A 23,326-nucleotide genomic window follows, 5' to 3' on the forward strand; every position below is an offset into this window, starting at 1 on the left:
CCAAAACAGATGATTTGGGTGAAACCATTTTTTTTTCTTCCAGGTTACTGAAATACCGACTAAGGTACGTGGGCAAATATGGTCTCATCTCATTTCTCCACAAATTGATAGTATGGGTCAGTCACAAGGTGGTTCTGTGAATTATACGAGTTGAGCTGAAATATTATTTTAGGTTTTAAAAAAAAAATTGAGGCTAGATTGCCTCATCAAGCCTTTACCTGGCACTTGATCCCCGCATTGCTGCAGGCGCAGGTCTCTGGCTCACAGAAGACTCTACAATCACAGCCGCAGTCCTCTCTGGACATACGAATGGCCCGAAGTTCATGTTTCTCTTCCACGTCGATCTTCTTGACTCCGGACGTACGGAGCAGGGCCCGTCGCTTTTTAGTGGTGAGCGGCTGCAGGAAGAAGTACTCATCCACCTCCGTGTTGTCCAGGTCGATGTCGTCGTCGGAAATGTCCTCGGCAGTGAGAGTGTTGGCCTCATCGGACTCGACTGTTCCGTTCTTGGTAAGCTACAAAGCCAGAGGGAATCATGGGCAATTGATTTAAAAATGTTTTTTTAATTGGGACTATCGCTCTGTTCCCATCTCGTCTTTAATGTGACTCATTTAAAGTGAAATTAGCTTGAGAACAAATGCAACTCTAAACCATCTTGTGTTGTAAAATGATCTCTTCCTTCACAATTTGGGAGCGGTGCAGCATTATGTTGCCTCAAGATTGAGAGTCCGGATGTTTCTTCGAGAAGAAGTGAAAATAGGTAAGATACACTTCTGTAAGTTTGTTTTGTTAAAAACAAAGACCAAGATGGAGTTATTAATTGTCCCCAACTTTTTTTTTTAATTAATGGAGGGACCGATATATGCTGAATGTTGTTTCCAATGAGTGTATCGCCAATTTGCAAGCAAATCGCTTGAAAAGCGCGACCGTCATCACTCCAAAGACGGCAGTTAAGGAATGAGCGTATGTCACCTTGAGTTTGATGGAGTTGAGTTTCTCCTCCTTGAGATGGTCCCTCAGCATGTCCCTGTGGAGCCTCTCCTGCTCCATGGCAAACTCGCCGAGGGAGTACTGCCTGACCCAGCTGTGCCTGTTGGACATGCCCAGCGTGCTACCGCCCTGGCTTGGCACGCTAGTGAAGCCTTGCCTCCTGCTGAAGTAGTACACGGTCACCTTCTCAAAGTGCACCCTCCTCGTGCACAGGCGCTTCTCTCGCTTCAGGATGGAGCCCGCTGCTGAGGGGGGAAACGGGCGGTTAAAATCGGTCCGTTTACAAAATGTCAAGTGCACGTTTATGGCACAATTCACAAGGCAAGATATTATGAAAAGGTTAACCTTTTAATGGCTTGTAGACAAATAATTGAGTATCTGAAGCGCCTACCCACCCAAACAAGTGTCAAACAAAGCGAGCAAGTTGATCTTTTGTTATCCGCCTATACTACAGAGTACGACTAATATCCGTACAGTTTCACGATGATTGAGGTGTCGATACTGTACGTTCATATACAAAACAAAAAAAAGGCTGGGTTGGTTTCCTCACCGACTCACCGGTCAGCTGTGGGTCTTTTGATTCAGTTACTTTTACCCAAAGTTGGCTTCATTATTTTGATCCAGAGTGTAGGCCTGTATTATACTGCCCCCGTGTGGCCAAAGCACACACAAGCGAAGGTGCAGAACAAACTGGCATAAACTGTTCACTTTTTATCTTTTTTTTTTGATTGGGTATGTTTACATAAAGTACACCATGATGCAGTTTTTAAAAAATGCATTACAAGAAAAAGAAGCCACTCTCGTCGCAAGACTCAGGCTCCGTCCCGGTGGGGGATGAAGTCATGAAATGTAGGGCACAGATTTTCTCAGGAAATTGTCCCTAAAAGCGTGAAATATGAGAAATGCTTCTTCATTTTAGCAGTTTTACATGATGTTGTGAAGAAAAAATAAAAAACGTCATCTCAATTCTGTGCTACTACCGAAACCTATGAAGAGGCAACGCTGGAGTACAAATAATCCCCCGGCTGGCCATGAGTTGAAGAGTACTCCTTCACAATAGTCACGCCTCCTTATCATTAAAGTTCTTCACAATTTTCCGAGCAATAGACCCGGCCCGCTACTAATTCTCCAGGAAAACAAATGCTAATGAGAGCTGTTTCAGCAGATGTTACAGGCACGTTGTGAGTCTGCTTGAATGTTTGCAAGTGAGTCATTAGAGCTCCCCTCCATCACATGGCGCTGCAACCGCATGACAACCGACAAGGTCAGTCTTTGCGAGACCCCCCCTCCCTCCCCACCCATCCACTGGCAGCTGCAATTGTCAGAAGCCGCGCTCAGACCCGAGGGACGCACTCCTCTCCTTATGTTAGCTCTCCCCCTCACTAACCACACCATTAGGTACACCCGCACCTGCATCTGATGCAAGTGTTGTATCAAAATGCGTCATTTGAAAAGATGCTGTGAATGGACTGACAATATTTTGTCCCGTTCTCTTCATTCTGTGTCTTTTGTTCTTTCAATTTAAATAAAATAGCTTTGTTAGCAGGAAGAAAACCTTCTGGCTATACTGTACAGTGAGATCTCTCAGCTTATCAGTACGGCACTAATATTAGATTAGTATATTGAATATACTGCGATGACTGTGTGGTTTTCCCCGTTCTTTTGTTGATAACCCGATGCAAGGCCTCAACAATCAGGGCGAGAATGAGTTCCCGAGTATGACGAGATGAGCAATTCAAGTTTACAGTTCGAAATGACAACAACAAGGATCTTTTCAGATAGCCTTCCCATCTTATTGATTCTAGTCTCTTTTTTGTCAGGTTTCGTTTTCTCATAATATGAGGGGATTTCCCATTTGTTATCTCCCTCCTGGCTCCTTCGCCTTACTGGGCTTCTGTTGTTTGAGGCATTCACGAAGCAGGTTGTCCCTGGGGGCCATCATCTTGATGTATTCTTGGAAGCTTGTTGTTCCCCTTTGGATAATGCCCAAGATGCTCACGAGTCCACAGCCTCTTTCTGCTTTGTATACAGCCTCAGAATGCTGAACTTTGTTTAACTTCGACTGGGAGTGGCATTAAAAAAAAAACTTGTGGCCACTTTTATTAAGAATAATCCACTATTTTCCAAAGAGCTCAATATATATGTGCAGCTAGTGTATTGCAGCTTTTTTTCTTAACAAACAAACAAACAAAATAAATTCAACAGGTGACAGACTGAATCATGCGAATCTGTTCTTCGAAAGGGAGTTCCAGGGTAAATGCACAAAGTGAGACCGTGAGAGGTTATCATCTCATTCATCTGGCTCGACTGGCATGCTGATGCTATTCCTAATAAGGGAAGCTGCCCGCGCATGCCGCCTTTCGATTACACCAGTGGTCTCTCAGCATCACTTCCTCTCCCCTTGACGGCTATGACTGTGCATTCATATCACACTGCCTCCTACAAAGACCGGCTTGGCCACCAGCATTGGAATAACACCATTAGTTCCATCTTGATGGAAATTACCTCCTTTTGGTAATGATATGACGCATTCCTTTTTTGCCCCCCCCCCCCCCCTCGCTTGCATGACGCGGTTTGTTAGCAACTCGGTGCAGCACGCTGACTGACACTCACGGGTGAAAGGGGCAGAGGTGGACGGATTGACGCTGTCACTGCTGTCCCCGCTCTCGCTGCAGGATACCTCATCATCAGACTCCCTCAAGGAAGAGCACGGGGAGGAGGAGGCTTCTACCTCCTCGAATTTCCTTTTCAGTATTCCGCTCATGGCCTGACACATCTGCACCTGAAACACAAAGACAGCGCAGGGGGCCACGTATTATTTAATATCCAGTTTAGGAGGCCTCTGTAATCCTCGACACACTCAATTAGCACAGCATACGCATCCACAAATGCACACACCGACAACCTCCGGCTCTCCTCGCCGGCTCTGCTGTGGCGCTCCGCCGGCAATTGATCACCTTGAGCACAAAGGAGCCGCGATGGCCGGCGAACGCTGATAATTGCATTCTCAATCTGATGTAGAGGAAGTTCATTTTGGCTTCATTTGTTGTGTGGCTCAAGAAAAAAAAAAGAGGCTTGACCAACATTTGTGACAATGAAAATGCTCATATACGGAAGGGTGTGTTGTGAATATTTAGTACATGTTATTTGTAATAAGCAGTAACCGTATGCAAATTCAAGTTTTCAAACAAACTAGCCAATTAAGTATCGTACAGTGGAGGCAAAAATAATAATAAAAGTCTACACACCCCTGTTCAAATGCCAGGTTTTCCTGGCTAAAAAGAAAAGACCGAGTGAAATCCTAAAAATAAAATTAAACACAGGCTGAACAAATTTTGAAGAGATTTGTTCATCCTGTGTTTAATTTTTAATCACACCTCATATTTGATCTTTGCATCATGTAAATAATTCATTTACTAAGTCATTTCCAAAGGCACAGGTGTCAAAGTCAAGGCCCGGGGGCCAAATCTGGCCCGTCACATTATTTTATGTGGCCTGCGAAAGCAAATCAAATATGTCAACTTCCATGATGCTTGCTAAAATCTCTACCAAAATTCTCAGATTTAATAAATAAGAGACATATTGTCATAATTTTCTTGTTACCAAATTCATGAGGGAAAGTAAAAATAGACAACTTCAATGTGGTTGCATAAGTGTGCACACCCTTAATAATTGTGATTTGGCTGTTCTGAATTACCAATAACATTCATAGGCGTGTTAAAAGGGAGTCACCACAAACGTAGCTCGATCTCAAGTCCCTCTGATTGACACCAAATACATTTGAGAGGTTTCAATCGGCTTTTTCTGACATCTCTTTTTTTTTGCTTCCTAGAAGGCACCCGAAGGAAGTGTTGTATTAACAACACTAACCGCTATTTTGAACTGTTCTCAATTGGAGGACTACACGGCAAGAAGGCCGACATCTTCAGCGAGCTTCATCCTGTCTATCTGTCAGAGCAGCTTGTGGGGGAGTTCCATTCACAGACGGCCGCCGCGTTTCATCTGGGGCTCTGCTATCGAGTCATTACAGATGCAAATGCTTCCTGGGAGACATGCTGCCTGAGAGAAGAGATGCGAGCAAGAGGTGCAGCCCGGATAGGAGAACCACCGCTGCCAGAAAGCAAGGCTCATTGTTCCCCGGGGGCTATGATTTTTCTTTTTTTCCCTTTCTTTTCGACAACTGCGGGGGTGCCACAACCAACTCCAGCCTCGTCCTTGTAGGATTGTACCCATCACTACCTAAAACAGAGGTGTGCGATCCAGCAATTTTGAAAGTCAAGGTGAGGGTTGTGTTCAATTCCATTTTCTGAATTGGAATGCACGGAATGCAAAGTGCATCCACTTGTCCAAGTCACTTGAATGCTCCGAATGTTTGATCCTTCACAGATACGTCGCAAAGTAACGTTAACTTCCTGCTGTGGAAATTTCCACCGGAAATTGCGTGGGCAGCTTCCAAAAGGTTCCAAATTAGACAGCATTGTGAGCGACCTACCGGTATGTGGACGCTTTGGCTCTCTGCTGAGGCTGCATTAGGCTTTGATATTAAAAAAAAAAGTGGTTTCCATGGAGATTACAGCGTATCCTCACAACTAGTGCTTTCCCATGTAACCGTAGTTCAGAGGAACAAATTACACATGCGGTCAAACCCGAATGCAATATCCATACTGTATATTCACACACATGTATAAATAACTGTACATATATTTTAATATACAGTATATCTGTTTATCTATATTCTGTCCCCACAAGCCCCAGCCCGCTGTGATCTAACAATTGAAATAAGTCAATTTAAAAAATGTACACCCCCTAACTGGCAATGTGGCGGTGTTTAGAATTAAGTACCGGTAGTTACATTCAAACCCATGTGAAGTTCTAGGAGGCTTTTCCTGACATTTTGGTCATTACATGTTACAGCTCAAGTTACATACATGTGCCGTAATGTATTTATATATATATATATATATTATATATTATATATATATATATTTGTGTGTGTGTGTGTGTCTGGCAAAAAAAAAATAGAACACTGCAAAATTGACAGTTCCTCTTTTTTTGTGTGTATATGCACATAAATTGCATTTGGAATGTGTTACTCTGTAAATTACCGTGAATATGACTTCCAAAGTGAAGTAATGTAATATCTTATTTGAGCATTTATTTGAGAAAAAATATACACATACACAGAGTACACATTGACATACAAGTACCTCAAGCCAGTGCTTAATATTCAAAACCGTCGTTGCTCTTTTTACTCTTACTGTACTACAGGAATTGAAAAAAAAAATCTCAGAAAACCTGAACAGACAACTATCCTAAATCAACCATCACCCGCCGATATTACAGAGACATTTCTGTTCATCTCGTGATTCATAAAGACAAGCGAGCGCACAGTAATGAGATGACAACAGGCAAACATGCACGCGGCATCACGGCAACTCCCTCTGGCGCCGGCCGGCCGGCCCTCGCGGGAACCACTGACCTGCATCCGCTGGCAGACTCGGACTCCTTTTACCTCTCCTCACAGCACGACCGTTACACAATCATGAATGCGGCAATTCACACCTTGTGGATGACGAGCTTCCCATTTTGTTTCAAGTCCACTGACTTGCAGTGGCTTCAGAGGTCTATCAGCATGAGGTTTAAAAAAAAAAAAGACAAAGAAAGGGGGGGTTGCAGCTTGAGAGATGAGACTGTCGATATTACATGCTTAATTACAAGAAGCAAGATGAGAATCTCTCACACTTTAGCTCTCTCTTTGTCATAGTGTTGCTCTCCCTGTCACACAAAGGCTCATTAGCGGTAGCCGGCTGGTAGGCAAAGAGGCTGATTGGAGCTGAGGCACAGTCAGCCTGCGAACTCACATGGGTGGATTGTCTGAGAGCGAGCAGTGGAGGGAGAGAGAAAGAAAGAAAGGAAGAGAGAGAGAGAGAGAGAGTGTATGTGTGTGTGTGTGTGTGCCTCCTCTCCTGCTGTCTGCAGATATTTTTACCAACATGGTAGATGGGAAAGGGAGGGTGTATGGGTAGGGGCTAGCAGTGGTGGAGGCGGTGAGGGGTGGGGTGCAGGAGGCAGAGATATGGGAGGCGTCGGGGGGGAATGTCAGAGAAACAGATGAGGAGGTGTATTTGGGTGAGATGGGAAAGGGGAAGGAGGGGTTAAAAAAATACTGTGTAATCATCTAATAGGAATAATCAAATTACGGAATCTCTGCATTGAAACGGCACGTACAAGGATGCCAAAACGTCGTGACGTAGGTAAAAAAAAGAAAATCTCAACAGGAACTGAGTGAACTAAACATTTCAAGAATGAATTCTGTGCTTTTCATTACGCCGGTAATTTCCCCAAGTAATGGACACGCATCCAAAATTGTATGTTATGGCCTATAAAAGCAACAAAAATCACCCCCCCCCCCTCAATTAAATTAGGATATGTCTAAAATTGAGTGCTAGCTATCGGTTATGAGAAATCAATGGACAGTCTAAAATGCTTAACATATTAAAAAAAAAAAGTCCAAAAATTACGACCAAACGGCCGACACTAGTTAGCCACTTTAGCATGTTAGCAGAGTGTCTGCTCCTCTTTGTACAGTAAATGTGTCATTTCATCACATGAGCACATCTTAGAGGTTTGCGGTAAGGTTTCGAAGCTTCACTCCTTGCGCGCGTCCTCTTCTGACAACAATTCATGTGGTTCCCAATCTTATTTTTCAGTCACGGAGCAGTTCATCCAAGCTGCCTACATGGCTAGCCTTAGCTTAGCTTAGCCTACATAAGAGTCAGGAAAACTCATAGCCCTGAGTGGTTTGCCTCTTTACAGTCATTAAAAAAAAATCTCACATTTTAATTCATAATAACAACCCCTATTAAGAAAAAAGGCATTTCAACACATCATATTTCAGTTTTATTCCATCAAAAAGAGCATGAGTTATAAAGCCCCGAAGGTTAGTTACTACAACAGGTGTCTAATGCCGTGTGTCTGCTAATGTCAATAACGGCATTTGTGATTAAAAACCAATATTGGCTCTCATTATCGCTGCTTTTTGGTCCATCTTACTCCCCCGGGGAACCGTCTGGCTCTTTAATGGCTAAATTCTGCACAGCGCTCACCAAGCAGCCACTAACCGCATCGTTTTGGTGTGGTGCAGGTAGTGAGCTTTTAGTGCTTCTTGTCAGAAAACAGCTGCCTGCTTAGGCCAGAGAGCACGCCGTGGGAGCGCAGACGCGAGACAAACAGTCAAGTCACAGCTGGACCCATCAACAAGGAATATTGTTCAAAAGGCATCTGACGCTATATCGTATATTTGACGGATGTGCAGACATTTGCTGTGTGAAGGCTTAGAGAAGAGCATCCGAGTCTGTGCGCACATTTTTCTTACTATCTGTTTTATACTTTTTTTTTTTTGCTTAACACATCATAGAGACAGCATTTGTATGCAGTTTCTAAGTACATCTGAAAATTTAACTCTGTAATAAATAGATGCGTTAGAAGAGGAAACGCCATAAAGAAAAGAGAGCCGCTTTTCAGCTGTTTATTGAATGGAGGGAAATGCCTTTAATCCAATCATGCTTCACGCACAAAAAAAAAACCCTGCAATTTTTGAACTGTGTTTTTTTAAAAAATATGAGAAATAGCACTGTGTGACTCTATCAAAAACATACAGTAATGACATGACATGAAATAGAGTGGAGAGGAATTAACTTTGCTTCCATTCCGTGGACATTGCGCTGCTCCTTCTGGTGTGGACATCTTGGCCAGCTGGGGGCAGTGTAACGCATACACAAATATACTGTACATCAAGGGTCTCAAACGCAGTTCCTGGAGGGCCGCTGCCCTGCATGTTTTCCAAGTCTCCCTGTTGCAAAACAGCTAATTCAAATGATCAGATCATCAGTAAGCTCTGCGGAAGCCTGACATTGAACCTGGTGTGTTGCAACAGGGAGACTTGGAAAACATGCAGTGGTCAGTCAGCCACTATAATATGGGTTGTTCTTTGCAGAGGATAAAGAACATATGTCTGTGAGTATTGATATTTTTTTTCAACATGTGTTATTCCACAGTTTGTGTTCAAATATCCCATGTCTTTAAGTGTTATTCATTGGCTTCACTTAGGCAAAGTCAACTGGTGGTTGTCAATACAAAGGTTTAGTTTGACAGTTGCTTGGAACCCATTCTTATCTTTACAATTATTATTCTTTTTATTTCCACTCTACAGGTGAAAGGAAGCTTTTTTTTTACAACTGTGCCAGCATATTTTCTTTTGTCCATATTGTGTACTTCATTGTAGCTGTGGTGTTTTGCTTTTTTTTAATTATAAATAACCCCGCCCACCACCACCACCACCACCACCACCACCCTGTTGTAACGTCCCCTTTAAAATATGCAGTTGTAAAACGAGGCCAGAGGAAGCGCACCGCTGAGCGCTCCAAGATTGCACGGCTGCATCACAAAGAGCAAAGAGCAAGTCAGGCTAATGAGAGAAGTGCAGCAGGCAAAATAAGACGACGCTCACTTTTGTTTCGCCGTTGATGTAAATCTGCACTGACGCTTCCATACAACGGTATCGCTTGCTTTGCGCGCATTAAAACGCTGCTTTCTTTTGTCTGTTTTCCCTCTGATGGGAATTCAGTATGGGAAATTGTATTTATATCAGCTTGGAAATTCCCGGCGAATGCATGCTTAAACAATACAATCCGCGTAATATAACAATTGTTACGCTACTTGTCTTTATTGAATACTAGTGCAGGGCAACGGGGACTTGTTCTTGCTGAATCTATGGAACTCTATTTTAGTTTGATATCTCTATGATCCTACAGCATTTGTAAATATAATGCTGCATCCGTGTTTTCTATAGATAACTCCCAACGTCCTTTAACAGATTTTTGATGCATCCGGTGTCCATTAATTAATGTTTTTCAACTAAACACATCTCAAATCCTAAGCTACTATTCTTCGGTTGTCGAGTCAATTTCTCTTCAATTTGTCCCCGGAAGGCACCTCGTGCACGTCTGTCTGTCTGTCTGAGTATCACATTTACATTCTGCCCCATTACATAAGGTGCAAACACTGGAGGGATGCCACGCGCTTGCTTCACCATACGCTGACCTATATTTCCTTGCCTTAAAATAATGAACCGAAGACGGCAATCATACGCAAACGAGCTTGAAGAATAAAATGTGCTCGTGTAGTCACAATAATATTGAGGTCATATGCAAAACAGTTGGCCACCTCCCACTGTGCTGGATAAAAGGTGCATTCCAAAACCTCATTGGAATGCTGTCCAAACAAGCAGATGAGGACCACTTCAAATCCACTCCAGGATAATTGTTTTAAATGAAAGATGGTTCCGATGCGAAATATGGAGGTGCCTTAAGAAATTAATTTCATTTGTTCTGTAACCAAATTATCATTCCCATTGAAATGAATGGACACACTATTAATCTGTTCCATCTCCCCAAAACATTCATTCATTCATTCATTCATCTTCCGAGCCGCTTGATCCTCACTAGGGTCGCGGGGGGGGGGGGGGGGGGGTGCTGGAGCCTATCCCAGCTGTCTCCGGGCAGTAGGCGGGGGACACCCTGAATCGGTTGCCAGCCAATCGCAGGGCACACAGAAACGAACAACCATTCGCACTCACACTCACACCTAGGGACAATTCAGAGTGTTCAATCAGCCTGCTACGCATGTTTTTGGAATGTGGGAGGAAACCGGCGCACCCGGAGAAAACCCACGCAGATCCGTGGAGAACATGCAAACTCCACACAGGGAGGCCGGAGCTGGAATCGAACCCGGTACCTCTGCACGGTGAAGCTGATGTGCTAACCACTGGACTACCGGGCTGCCCACCCCAAAACACATTCGGGGAAAAAAAACACCTATCTACTCGGGCACCACTCTTACTAGTGAGTATACTAGTGCAGGGACCTTTAGCTAGATATCAAATACATGCTTCAACAGCTTTCCACATAGTCCACATTAAAGCTCTTCATTATGCTGGATGGTTTCTTTATGGCAGCTGGTCAAAACACATTTGAGTACCTGTAAGTTTTCAGTTACTCGCCGTCAGCAAATTGATGATCTTAACTTTCAAAACATGCTCCCAAGGGAGTTTCATGCCTCCAAGGCGTGTGTGTGGAGCATCTCGATAAGCGAGAACATCTTTAAAGGCAATATTTCTATGATTCATCTAAACAACCCGTCTCAGCATTGTGGCTCCTTGTCAGGCAGCATTTCACGGACAGCGCCTGCGGTGACCAAAGTAGTGTAGTGTACATTAAAACAGCTTTGCTTCAACACGCAGTTAATAACAGGTGAACTGACACCCACAATTAAAATACGGAATACAGATTTTTTTTCAGTCTTAGATTTTTACAAGGGCTCAGATAAGACTACTCAGTAAAAGGTAATACAGTTCTACACCACAACAATAAATACTGCAATTTGTCAAATGAATACATCACTTTTCACAACCTTGATTAATGAAAATAATCTTTTCCCCCAAAGATTTCAATGAATGAATTATTTTTCTTAATTTACACAGACATCATCGATTGTACATGGATTATTATACGGTCCATGATTATTGCGCTGTATTATGATACTATTACGACGCTAGGCGAAATATTATATCATATAAAGACTGCTTTGTGTGAGTTACACAGCGGCAAGCTACAGCGGATGATTTCTTTTCATTTTCTCTCCACACTTCCATTCCCGTACACTGCGAGAACCCTAGCGTGCATCCCAGTGGATCTGGCTGATAGAATCGCGGCGCCTGCAAGACAAAACCCTGAAACCACAAAAGAGCCAACGCGGTGCAGCCAGCCTGGGGTTCACTTCGACCTCATCCATCACCTTTGTCGCGCTCAGCCGTAAAAGGCAGCCTTGGAAGAGGCGATCGAGAGAGCGAGCGAGAGAGAGCGAGTGCGTAGTGGACAAACTGATCAAGAGAGATATAAAGAGAGAAGGTAGGTCTCAGCTGGACTCCGCTGAGCCCGAGATGATTATGCGGCATCAGATGATATCGGCGTAGGACGCAACCCCCAAAGTAAAATCAAACACACTGCTCACATATTCATCAATGCTGTTTTGTCGAAGCCTTGTTCTTGAAATAAATGGCATGGGTGTTTGTGAGAGGTCAGTTCATCTTCATCTGCATGAATTAGCATCACATCGAGGAATGCCACAGTTAATTTACGCAATTCGAATTAGTTTACAGCGGTGCCTTATTATTGCACAATAGTCACAGGCATATATTCTTTATCATCAGTGAAAAATGGCAAATATTACTATAGATTACTGACCGTCTTGTCCGTGGCCACGTGGCCAAAATGCACACACCAAAAGGAGCCACACAATTGCAATAAACCTGCCATGTTAGCTTAGCAATAAACCTGCCATGTTAGCTTAGCGCTATGACAGCAATGAGATTTGGTAAAGCGCTGAAGATCAAGTGCTCCAAGTGCAGTCCATTTATCCTTATAATCAAATTTGACTTTTCTTAATTTATTTTGGACCACGATATTTTTCGCCACATGTACAATTAATCACACATTACGGGTACTGGCTGGTTAATCAGTAAAAGATTAGCGGAAGTGGTTTTGGTGTACGAATTCGAGCATGGAATCCCAAACTTCACATCATCATAAATTATCATGCCGTGACTGTACTCTGCCAGTACCTATTATTCATTTGTCACGTAATACACACAGCCCTCATACTTGGCGCAAATGTTTTTTTGCAGTTTTATGCCTGCGGCGTGATAAAGAGCCGATGGTGTGACTGAGCAAATAATTAAGTAAAGTCGTCACACGTCGTCGTTTTCAATCTCATTCGAGCTCCGCAAACGGCACATGTCCATTCTGCAATTACACACAAAAGGAATCCAGTTATGGAGAAGCGGCGACATTTACGGATTTATGCAAATGAGACATCACATGCTCGCTGTACATTTGTTAACTTGCACTGGCCCGAGGCTGCAGACAGATCTTGCTCGGCACACATGAAAAGGAGGGTGTGAGGGTGGGGGGGGGGGGGGGGTTCTGGTACGCGGGTGCAAGTGTGCTGCTCAGCACTCACGGACAGAGGAGCCGCGGCTTACGCTACACAGTGCTGGGAACCATTGATCCGTTCTTCCTGCATTTAGAACAATAAAGGAGAGGAAGCATGGCTGTGTGTAAAGTACACAGATGAAGAGCAACGATGACCACCGTGGCTTTGGATGAAAAGCACGCGTTGGACACAACACACTTTTTGCCTGATGTACAAACAAGGAGCGATCACAAGGCACCGAAACCAGTCGGACTTGTGTTTTTGATTTGCTCCAATTCTAGTAACACAACCACATGCAGCCCTAATCAGGAACCCTCAGCCATCACGTCAATCATTACGCTCAACTCCATTATTCATGCGTCTATTTCTTATTTATGACTGTATTTTCCCATGTTATCGCAAAGTTCACAAAAAGCAGGCTCGCTGGCAGAAACGGAGCTGCCAAAGCATTTCGTGGAGACGGGGGGATGCTTTCATCTCGCGCGCAGGCTGGGAAGGCTGTGGGATTGCGGGTGTTCACATTGCACAGACAAGCCTTATTATTTATATATAACCTCCATCATGGTGTGAATGTGAATGTTTTGTTTAAGAGATGTAAAAACACTTGTTGGAAAACACAGTATTCGTATGTGGGCTCATTTTCCCGATTAATATTGGTTTACTTCACGGTTGGTTTTGATTTGTATTTTGCTACATGTTGATTCGTAAATGACAATTCAATTCTAATGCATTACAGTGATTTCTATTTTGCTGTGAGCCACGTTTATTTGAGTGTGATTCTATTGTTAACCGCAAGATGGCAGCAGTGTTTTCAATACATTTGAGAGACGTCGACAAAAGCAGGAAGTGAGGTCCGTGTTTTATTTTATTTCTTATTTTCTTTGAATGTCGGTCGTAATAGAAGTCATATAAGATTTTTATTTTACATTATATTTTTGTTTGAATCGATGATGGTTGCGAGAGGAAAAGTGGCTCGGATAATGGATGGATGGATATTTTATATTCAAGATTCAGTTATCGCATGTGACCTGGCTAAAATCAATGATTTTTGACAGAATGCCAAACATTATTTTTTTGTGACCCTTTTAGAATTTTTATTTTCGTACACTTGCTCAATGATACAGTTGCACTCAAAATGATACCCAGGGCACATATTGAGAGACAAAAAGTCACACTCACAGTCATACAACGCAATCACTAGCGGAAGCTGAACATAGAATAGGCACGATACCAGTAATAATAATAATAATAATTTTAACTTGTTCCTTCATGATTCACATTCCTGTCTAAGTTTAATGGACAACGTCAGCCATCTGTATATGCAGTTCGCCTTTTGGTATTAAATACATAACTTGCAGTTTAACAATAACAGATCACATTCATGTGTCCAATTCCTTCAAAGTGGAGAAATTATGGAAAATTCACCCCGTAATTGCTTTTATACAAATACGTGTGTCTCTCGAGTACCTTCCTGGCGCATACCCAAGTAAAATTCACTGAATGAATTTTTAATAAGTCTCTCTGGATATAGTCCGCACCCACATTCACCCGCATCCAGCTCAGATGCGACTTACCTTATCACGGCAAAGCCTAAAGTTAAGCAGAGCTGCAATGAGTAACATCAAATGAAACCCAACCTGCTGGTTCCAAATAACCCAATCTGCTCAACATCCACAGCTACCAAACAAGTGGGTTCAGAAAACAACCCAGCATTTTTTTTTATTGTCTAGCGACGAGTTACCCACAATCATTCTAAAAGGAATATCTTTAATATAGTCATAATCTTAATAGACAAACATCGACTTGCCTTTTAACACCTCACAAAAAAAAACCCCACTGAGAAACATTTTCATGTCACTGATCTTTGATTCAGAACAAGCCCCGCATATCAAGCTCACAATAAATATTCTAAAGTGTCGTCTTTTAATGAGAGTGATATCAGAGGCGTCTCTGTGGTATAATCCAGCGAGACTGGTGCAGATGTCTGTGTTGACTTTACACTGCATCAACATCACATCATGTCGTGTTACCGGGGGGTCTTTTGAGGCGGCGTAGCAACAGTTTGGCGTGTGTGCATGTACATGTGATCACCAATTCAGCCCCATAACAATGCAATCTTACCTTTAGAAAATGATATTACACTGCAGCTGACTGCTTCTGTCCTGGGAGGGAATAAAAAAAAAGGGGGGGGTCATTAGCTTCTGCAGCAGGTTGCATAACAGATAGAAACAACCTGATGTAAGACACTGAAATAAAGAGAAAAATCACACTCGGAAACTTTGGCACTAATAATGGAGATGATAAGGAAGATGGATAGTGGTGGCGGGGAGGGCGGCTAGTGAAGGGGAGTTGGTGGGTGTTAGACTTCCTGTACTGCAGTGGACTCTGCAGGGATCCAGACTCACTTCAGGAAGCTGGCCTTGCACCAGTCTTATGTCAAGCTAGCACACATGTGCACTCCCTCCATAATTATGGTGGGTGGGAGGGGGCGTGGGGGCTGTGTAACACTGACACATCTATTGTGCGGAGGAAGCAAAATGATGCACAGTTCAGGCAAGACAAAGAAAACGTGGCTGCAATTTGGGGGGTGGGGGGGACAGAGTGAGCAGAGTTTGGATGGATGTCATGTATACGTTGCATAGACAACACATCAGTCTCATCAATGGGTCTTATGTCACATGCAAAGACCTTGCAGTCAATGTGCAACTAACTTAAAAAGGCTGATTGTTTCTCGTTTGAGCTCTCCACTCACCATTCATGTCGTTGTGCAGCCGGTCAATTAAATCAACGCCCCTCCCTCAGTTCCATGCGCTGTCTCGGCGTGTCCTCCATGCATGCGCAGGCTCCGGTGCGGCAGGCGCTGGGATCACTCAAGCCGGGGCGAGGGTCGGGGGATGAACCGGTCCGGTCGACGCGCGCTCTGTTGCCTTTTCAGCGGAGGCAGCAGCAGCAGCAGCAGCAGCAGCAGCCTTCCTTCCGGCTGCCGGGGAACAATAGTGCGGCATCAGACTGACAGGCTACCGTGGCAACGTGACTTCCTCCGTCCAATCAGAGCTCAGAGACCAGGAATCAGCCGCAGAGCTCATTTTGCACGCGTTTAAGGTGCACCGGCGCAAACCTGTGCACGTTTGGATATTGGTGAGAGACAGCAACGAACAAATACTGCCTTACTGTTTATCCTTAAGTGAATTTTCTGCAATCTGCGCTTTACTTGAGCACGTTATTCTTTTTCTCTATACTTTTTACTTCTTGTTCCCGACATCTGAAAACCGCATTATACTCTTTATTAGTCCAAATAGGCTTAGCCTATGCATTATAAAAAGACTTGATTGAGATCATTGAAACATAGACATGCAGCGACATGGAGGAACGTGCAACTAGGGAACATTAACATGATGACGCAACAGATTCGTGGAAGCAAGATATTCCATCCTTGGCCCGATTTCAGACAAGTGTTAAATGCTGTCGCTTTTGTTAGCTTAGAAACCGCGAGGTTTTGGCGTTCGAAAATATCCGTCTAATTAGAGAAAAACATTGCAGCCGAATTATTATCATTGGCTAAATTATTTTGGTTTTTTTGTTTTGTTTTACGCATGAAGAAACTGTTGTCAATTAAATAATTTCTGGCAGAATTTGACTTTCGGCTTGCCACAAACACCCAACCCGACAACAAACACTATATGCAAGCTAACTGAAGAAGAAGAGGAGGAATTTTTATCCATAATACACCGAGGTGGGTATTTTTAAAAAACGATAAAACAAAAATCCAACTTATGACAATTCAATACTTGCATGGAAATCATATAAACATGACAGAGTGTTAAGAGGATTTTTTTTCGCATGGGTATCAAATAATTTTTACTTTTCTGTCTATGTGCATGTCAGAGTCTTTACTTTATTACTTTTATAGAATATTATGTAGTGTTTTGTTGATTTTCTTTTACTATCGGTTGCCTGCTGTACTTTTACTGAAGTGCAGTTGTCATCTGTCTGGCTAAGCTAGCTAGCTAGCCGGCTATGGAACGCTGAAGTTATAAAAATAAACACAAAATAAAGCAATAATGTACTGGAAGCTTTATTAAATGCACGTGCACAATCTAATGGGGACCAGTGTGAAAAGAAACAACTGTAAAATGACATTGGTCAACCGTAACTGACACTGCTGTCAGAGAGGAATTGATTTACTTTTAATGTGTTTATAATGGGCGACAACGTCGTGGTGTACCCCGCTTCTTGGCGGAAGATTGAGGTAATTTGTTGTGCAAATTGGCTTCACGACGAGCCATCATTTCGATGCAATGCAGTTCTCCACTACAATAATATATTGTTAAAATAATACGACTTGTCTTTAACAGTGTAAATCGACGCGAGTATCTGTAGATTTTGTTTGTTTGTTTTATTGAGCATATATAGTACACACAATAACAGGTTGACAAAGGTCAAACAAAATTATAAAAGGAAAATTAGAAATAGTTAAAAGAGAAAAAACACACATCATCACAGTTATATGCTCAAAGGAGTAGGAAGAAGTAAATTAACTTATCTAGTCCTACCCCTTATGTACTGTAACTGAATTGTTCATTTTTCAAAACAAAGAAATGAAAAACTACATATCATTAAATATTTTTACCCTTGTGTATACTATGCTATTATATTTCTACCTTTTTGGTTTGTATATACGGTATATAGTTATTCTTTCTTCTTTTGTATTTCAATTTTCTGATATTCATTAAAATTAGCATTCCTTGAATACAATTGTTAAGTTGATCAAAATCCAAAAGAAGAACAAACAGTTATATTACTATATTTTATAAGTATATCAAATTTATCTATTGCCGGTTTATTCCGCCATACTCATAGGAACAAAATGTTCAGTTTTGGGCAGTTGAGTGTTTCCTGTAGCACACTGCCACTCTTTGGGCAAATGAACGAATTACAACCACACTGACCTAACATGAATTATTCAAGCGAGCGTTTATTTCTGGAGCGGGGGGGTAATCAACGTGGGCGACTGCTGGTGTTTTTGTCCACAAGTGGGGTACTGACGTACATCATGAATCATTTTACATGAAGGCAATAGATAACTGATTTTGCCGAAAATGTTGAGAAAGGGGTGGGTGGCCCTGTGTTGGTCCAGTGGTGAGCGCGTCAATCTCACAGTGCAGAGGTACCAGGTTCAATTCCAGCTCTGGCCTTCCCGTATGGGTTTTCTCCGGGTACTCCAGCTTCCTCCCACATTCCAAAAACATGCCTGGCAGGCTGATTGAACACTCTAAATTGTCCCTCGGTGTGAGTGTGAGTGCGGATGGTTGTTTGTCTCTGTGTGCCCTGCGATTGGCTGGCAACCGGTTCAGGGTGCCCCCGCCTATTGCCCGAAGACGGCTGGGATAGGCTCCAGCACCCCCGGCGAACCTTGTGAGGGTAAAGGGGAACGGAAAATGGATGTTTGGAAAGGCCTGTAGTTAACTTATTGAGCACTAGATGGTGCTAGCGTTCTACTGGAAATGAGGTAGTCACAACTGTTCTACAATATGTTGTCAAATTCTATGACAAATGATTTAAACTTTAGTTATGTAGCCACATGAGATTAAAAAAATATCAATGAATGTAAATATAAAGAACAGTATGATGCAGTGCTGATCTACACTATAATAATTTATCAAAAATTATTGTTAAATTGATACATCTGACCCTGCCAATAAAAACTGAACATTCTTAACTTGTTAAGGCATCATGTTTTAAACTAATCTTGTTTCGTATTATGTGAGAGTGTTCCTAATGCAGTGGCCAAAGACCAACACAACATCAAGTGAATTATGACAGTCATGGAACTTGGAAAATTTCCAACTCGCCCCCAAGCCTGATGAAGACAAACGCTGTATGATAAGCATAGACAACACATGATGACAAAAAAGGTTTTGTAGTGTACTCCAATAATCATCTTTTGTTAGCATTTTGAATATCAAACCACAGTGTGATTATTATCTGAGGGCTTCGGCGTGAACTTTTATTCTGACATCTTATTAGTGCTCATGAGAATGTATTGTTCTGGAATGCCTCCTAAGGTGGATCCCTGCTCCCATGATCTGTCGGCGGGCGCCCCCTTTGAATACCACTCATCAACCCTGAGGGATCCCAACAAGTCCAGTTAAGAAGGAATTTATGTTTGAACATTTCACCTGCTGTTGTGCAAATAGAGCAGAGGACAAGTAGAAAAGAGATGCAGATGGCAAGACGACCACTGTTAAGTAGCGGTTTAAACAACAGGCCACTTCCCTTCTTTCTGGCTTCCTGAATAGTTTCCCAATTTTCCAGGTGCTATCTCGAGCCCACTGAAGTTTCTCAGGTGGGCAGCAACCCAGCAACAGGAGTGCTCCTTATCTGTTTCTTTGTGCAAGGGGAAAGTGATCTTCCATCCGTGTAATCTGATGGCTCCTGGATGAGCGAGCAGGCTTTACATGACACTCCACTGTGGCCTCATCTGAATAATGCAGCTCTCTCAAGTTAACAAAGCTCATCCGGCGTCTTTCATCACAAGCACTCTGTGAAAAAAGGTTTTGACATCCTTAGTAGTTAGTCATATTCAGCTCTGTTCGATGATCGCCACATTGTTTTCTTTGGATTACGTGCCAGTCTCCTGGTGTGTCTTATGACTGTTTACCACACTCACTTTTAGGGCTACTAAGTGTGGCTCTTTAGGGTTGTTAAGTGTGGCCTCTTAGGCTGCAAAGAAAGTGGAAGCCTGCTGCGTGTGGTGACCTGTGTTCTCTTCTTCTTACAGCCATCATTCTCTGCGATAAAGTTGCACCTCTGTGGAAACTCCATTAAGGGACGAGTGAGACCAAGAAGCGACTTGCTGCAGCTCCCGGAAGGAATATTTCAAAGAGGAACTATTGAACATTTGGGATAACATCAACGGTGAGTACATTTATTGCGTTGACACGTGTGTTGCTGACTTGCCTGATTGACGGTCACTTAATGCTCAAATCCAGAAAGTATTATTGACACGTGTCAGTCGATAATCAAAGCACTTTTACACCTAAACGAACGACTCTCTCTGACACTTTGTCTTTATTAATTCACAATGAGGAATGGCCATTTGCTCTTAATGGCTTTGCTGCAGGGAATCGTTTCCATCAAAATTATTTTAGTCACGATGTCCTTATGGTTTTCCCTCAGAGAGCTGTGATGACTGAAAATCACATCAAAGTATAATCACCACATTATTGATTGTGAGCATATTCTGTCGTCTTTGTAATATTAAATTACATTTAGACCTAGATTTTATGTATGGCGATTTTTTTTTTAATGGCAATATTCGCAAAACTGTGGACATTAATGAGGAATCAAAATTAGATGGTGTGATCAGCCAAAGCCACATGTGTTCATGTGACTAAATTAAAAGTTGTCAGCAAATCTGTGAAAATTCAATCGGTGCAATTGTATGCTCACACACTATACATCTCTTTACCTAGGCCTTCATCGGTTGCATTACAATGTTCATCTAACAAGGGCTGAAAATACGTTTGACTTTTTCTTCAATGGCAATTACATTTTCAAAGTTGGCATGTATTTATGATGAAATCATATGCGAATGGATGGACAGATACTGATTGATAGGGTGTGTGTAGGTGGGTGGGTGGTGGTGATGGGTGTTAATTATCCCAAGTGATGCTGTTCCGTTCCAGTCCTCTAGGTGGCAGTGGTAAATCATTGCAAAGTGGCAAAATGGGTGCCGTACACAAGCACACACATTATCATTGCCTCAACTGCGCGCGCACACAGCTGCTGTATATGTAACGGGCTTCTTCCTTGACCCGTGTACCATCCCATGACAAAGTTTTTATGATAATTGGCTTGTTAAGTTGCCAAATGGTGCATTGGTTCACTCGAGTGACCTCCGTGCTGGCAGCGTGGGCTCACTTCCCACTCAGCGACACTGAGGATGTGAAGAGCTGTCTGTCTCTTGATATGACCGACTTTTATTTTTGCCTTTTCCTTAATAAAAAAAAAAAAGAACAGTGTTGTATGAAAACATCACAAAATAATAAAAAACAATGTCAGGTATGAAGCACCACGTGAATAGGGAAAATCTACAGGTCATTGATGACATAGTTCCATGTCACCAAGACGTCACAAGATGGCGGCAAAGCAATAATTTGATCTAAATGAAGCATCGAAACTCACTTAAACATCTATTATCACCAGGATGCTACAGGTGATGGCAAAGGAATCGTGTAGTGTAAAAGAAGCACCACAACTCACTTGAACATAGTCCTTGGCAGTGAAATTGCACTACAAGGAGGCAATGCAGTATTTTCGCCAAAATGAGCGTCCTCAATCCCCTTCAACGTAATTCCATGGCACCATGATGCCACAAGATGGTAGCAAAACAAAACTTTTGTCTATGTAAAGCGCCCCCAACACACTTCAACAAAGATACTTAGCATCAAGCTGACACAAAATGGCGGAAAAGCACTACAGTTGTCTAAATGAAGCGCCTAGGCCCACTTCAACATAGTTCCTTGGCACCAAGACGCTAAAGATAATGGCAAAGCGATGCTACTTTCCTCTAAATGAAGCTCCTCAACTCATTCCAACAGATTAGTGCCTATGCAGGCTAGTCATTTGTCACCCAAAGCTATTTCGGCATCAGTGTGACAATAACAATGACTGCAACGCAATTCACATGAAGGACTTAAAAAGGAGACAACTACAATTCGGCAGGACACTTAAATGTATGATTATCAGCGCTTTTATGAAACAGCATGTCTTATTCCGTCACTGGGGATGATAGCGTTTCCATGACAACGTTTACAAATGAGGTTCTGCGCAGCAGTCAATCATCTCTCAGCATGGAGGAATCAGCATGAACGTCAAACGGGCCAATGAGGCAGATTAGCATCCCGGACTGACACGTTTCGCACCTCTGCACGATTGCAGCCAGTGTGTTACATAAATAATGAAAGCAGCAATGTGAAAGCATGTGTGGGGCCGCGTGGCTGGATGAGGCTCATTTGTATTCCGTTTCTTTAGTACGAGGAGGGGGAAAAAAACAGCATGAGGCAAAGAAGGCTTTGTACAGCTCAGTCCTGCACTGTGATTGTGATCGCTTTATTCCCTCAGTGTGTGGTTAATTTGATGCTGAACGATGTATCCGGGAAAGTCTTTAAGAGGCAGAAGAGTCATTAAACGGCAAGAAATTAGTGACACTTCAATGTCATTGAATGTCTTTTCGCCAAGCCGTTAAAATACTGTGCGAACTGGATTTAGCCACAAGATGGCACATCATTCAAAAAGGTACAAACCCAGTGCCGTTCTCAACACTTTTTTTTCACACTAAATACTTGTAGCACCTTAAAAAATACTCAACTTTCCAAGTACCACTGCCATAAATCACTGGAACTTAAACACTGTGCTCTTGGAATCATGACTCACATAAAATGTATTCTGCATAATCTAAATAAACAAATATTTTGGGGGGAAATGACTGGAAACAAAAAGGTCCGGATATTAAATGCAAATGTTTTGTCCCAAAAAAAAGTTAAATGCAACTGAATTATGTTTGGGCAGAGGGGCAAGTGATCCGAGTCCATGTTGAAAATTGCTTCCTTAAATCATGTAAATGTGAATATAGGAAAGGAACTTGGCTTCAAATTTTGTGGGTGCTTGATTTTCCTTTAGGACTGCTTCAGCACCCCCAAAATTGGGGCTCGACATGTCCCTGGTGCTTCTCCCATATCACGCCGTGTTAAATTGCTGTTCCTATCAGGTAGACTGATTTTAATCTTTAAATACAGCAACAAACATGGATCACACGCTTTGCAAGCAACACTTCTAATGAGAGCGAATATAAATCGACAAAGATTTTCAATCCAAACACACGCGATGCTAATCCAATATCAATAATAATGAATTAATTTAAAAACATGGATTAATGCTCGGCTCCCAGCCGCTCATCTGTTAATCTCTAAACCACAAGTGGTTCTGCATGGCAGTGTGACCTATGATTTAATATGCTTATATTGCAAGGCCCCCCTCGCGGCAGTAGAGATTAATTAAGCATGATACATTTTGCATAATATCCGCTCCAGTCTAATCAAAAGTTTTGTTGAAAATAAATCACTATTGGTCCACTGGTAGTTATGAAAAGAAGAAACTGCAGCAAACATTTTGCAGCTCTCTTTGGTCAGTGTTGAAAATGTCTTTGCTATTGCATGTACAGGCTCCTTTAGCAGCGCTAAAGTGAAATGAAAAGAAAACAGATCACGGAAAATCATAAAAG

The 23,326-nt window shown here is 42.5% G+C and overlaps 2 protein-coding genes across 5 annotated transcripts in view; one reads left to right on the forward strand and one right to left on the reverse strand.

Annotated features, from left to right (window-relative positions):
- The window catches only part of csrnp3 (cysteine-serine-rich nuclear protein 3), a 20,116-nt gene extending 4,116 nt beyond the window's left edge, over positions 1-16,000 (reverse strand). The window contains exons 1-7 of one of the 4 annotated variants that reach the window (XM_052082819.1): positions 15,794-16,000; positions 15,163-15,203; positions 6,731-6,864; positions 6,470-6,614; positions 3,604-3,772; positions 973-1,235; positions 219-515 (exon numbers count right to left, since the gene is read on the reverse strand). In XM_052082819.1, coding sequence (XP_051938779.1) covers positions 219-515; positions 973-1,235; positions 3,604-3,772; positions 6,470-6,475 — 735 coding nt within the window. In that variant the 5' untranslated portion in view covers positions 6,476-6,614; positions 6,731-6,864; positions 15,163-15,203; positions 15,794-16,000. Of the gene's footprint in view, positions 1-218; positions 516-972; positions 1,236-3,603; positions 3,773-4,860; positions 5,626-6,469; positions 6,865-15,162; positions 15,204-15,793 lie in introns of those variants that run through there. The other 3 variants (XM_052082820.1, XM_052082821.1, XM_052082822.1) reach the window with 3 other exon arrangements.
- A 78-nt stretch (positions 16,001-16,078) lies between these two features.
- The window catches only part of xirp2b (xin actin binding repeat containing 2b), a 35,775-nt gene continuing 28,527 nt past the window's right edge, over positions 16,079-23,326 (forward strand). The window contains exons 1-3 of the mRNA XM_052081887.1: positions 16,079-16,179; positions 19,107-19,595; positions 19,823-19,959. The gene's annotated coding sequence lies outside the window, so the exon portion shown is untranslated. The remainder of the gene's footprint in view (positions 16,180-19,106; positions 19,596-19,822; positions 19,960-23,326) is intronic.

This window comes from Hippocampus zosterae, chromosome 12 (assembly GCF_025434085.1).
Source record: "Hippocampus zosterae strain Florida chromosome 12, ASM2543408v3, whole genome shotgun sequence".
Classification (NCBI taxonomy): Eukaryota; Metazoa; Chordata; class Actinopteri; order Syngnathiformes; family Syngnathidae; genus Hippocampus; species Hippocampus zosterae.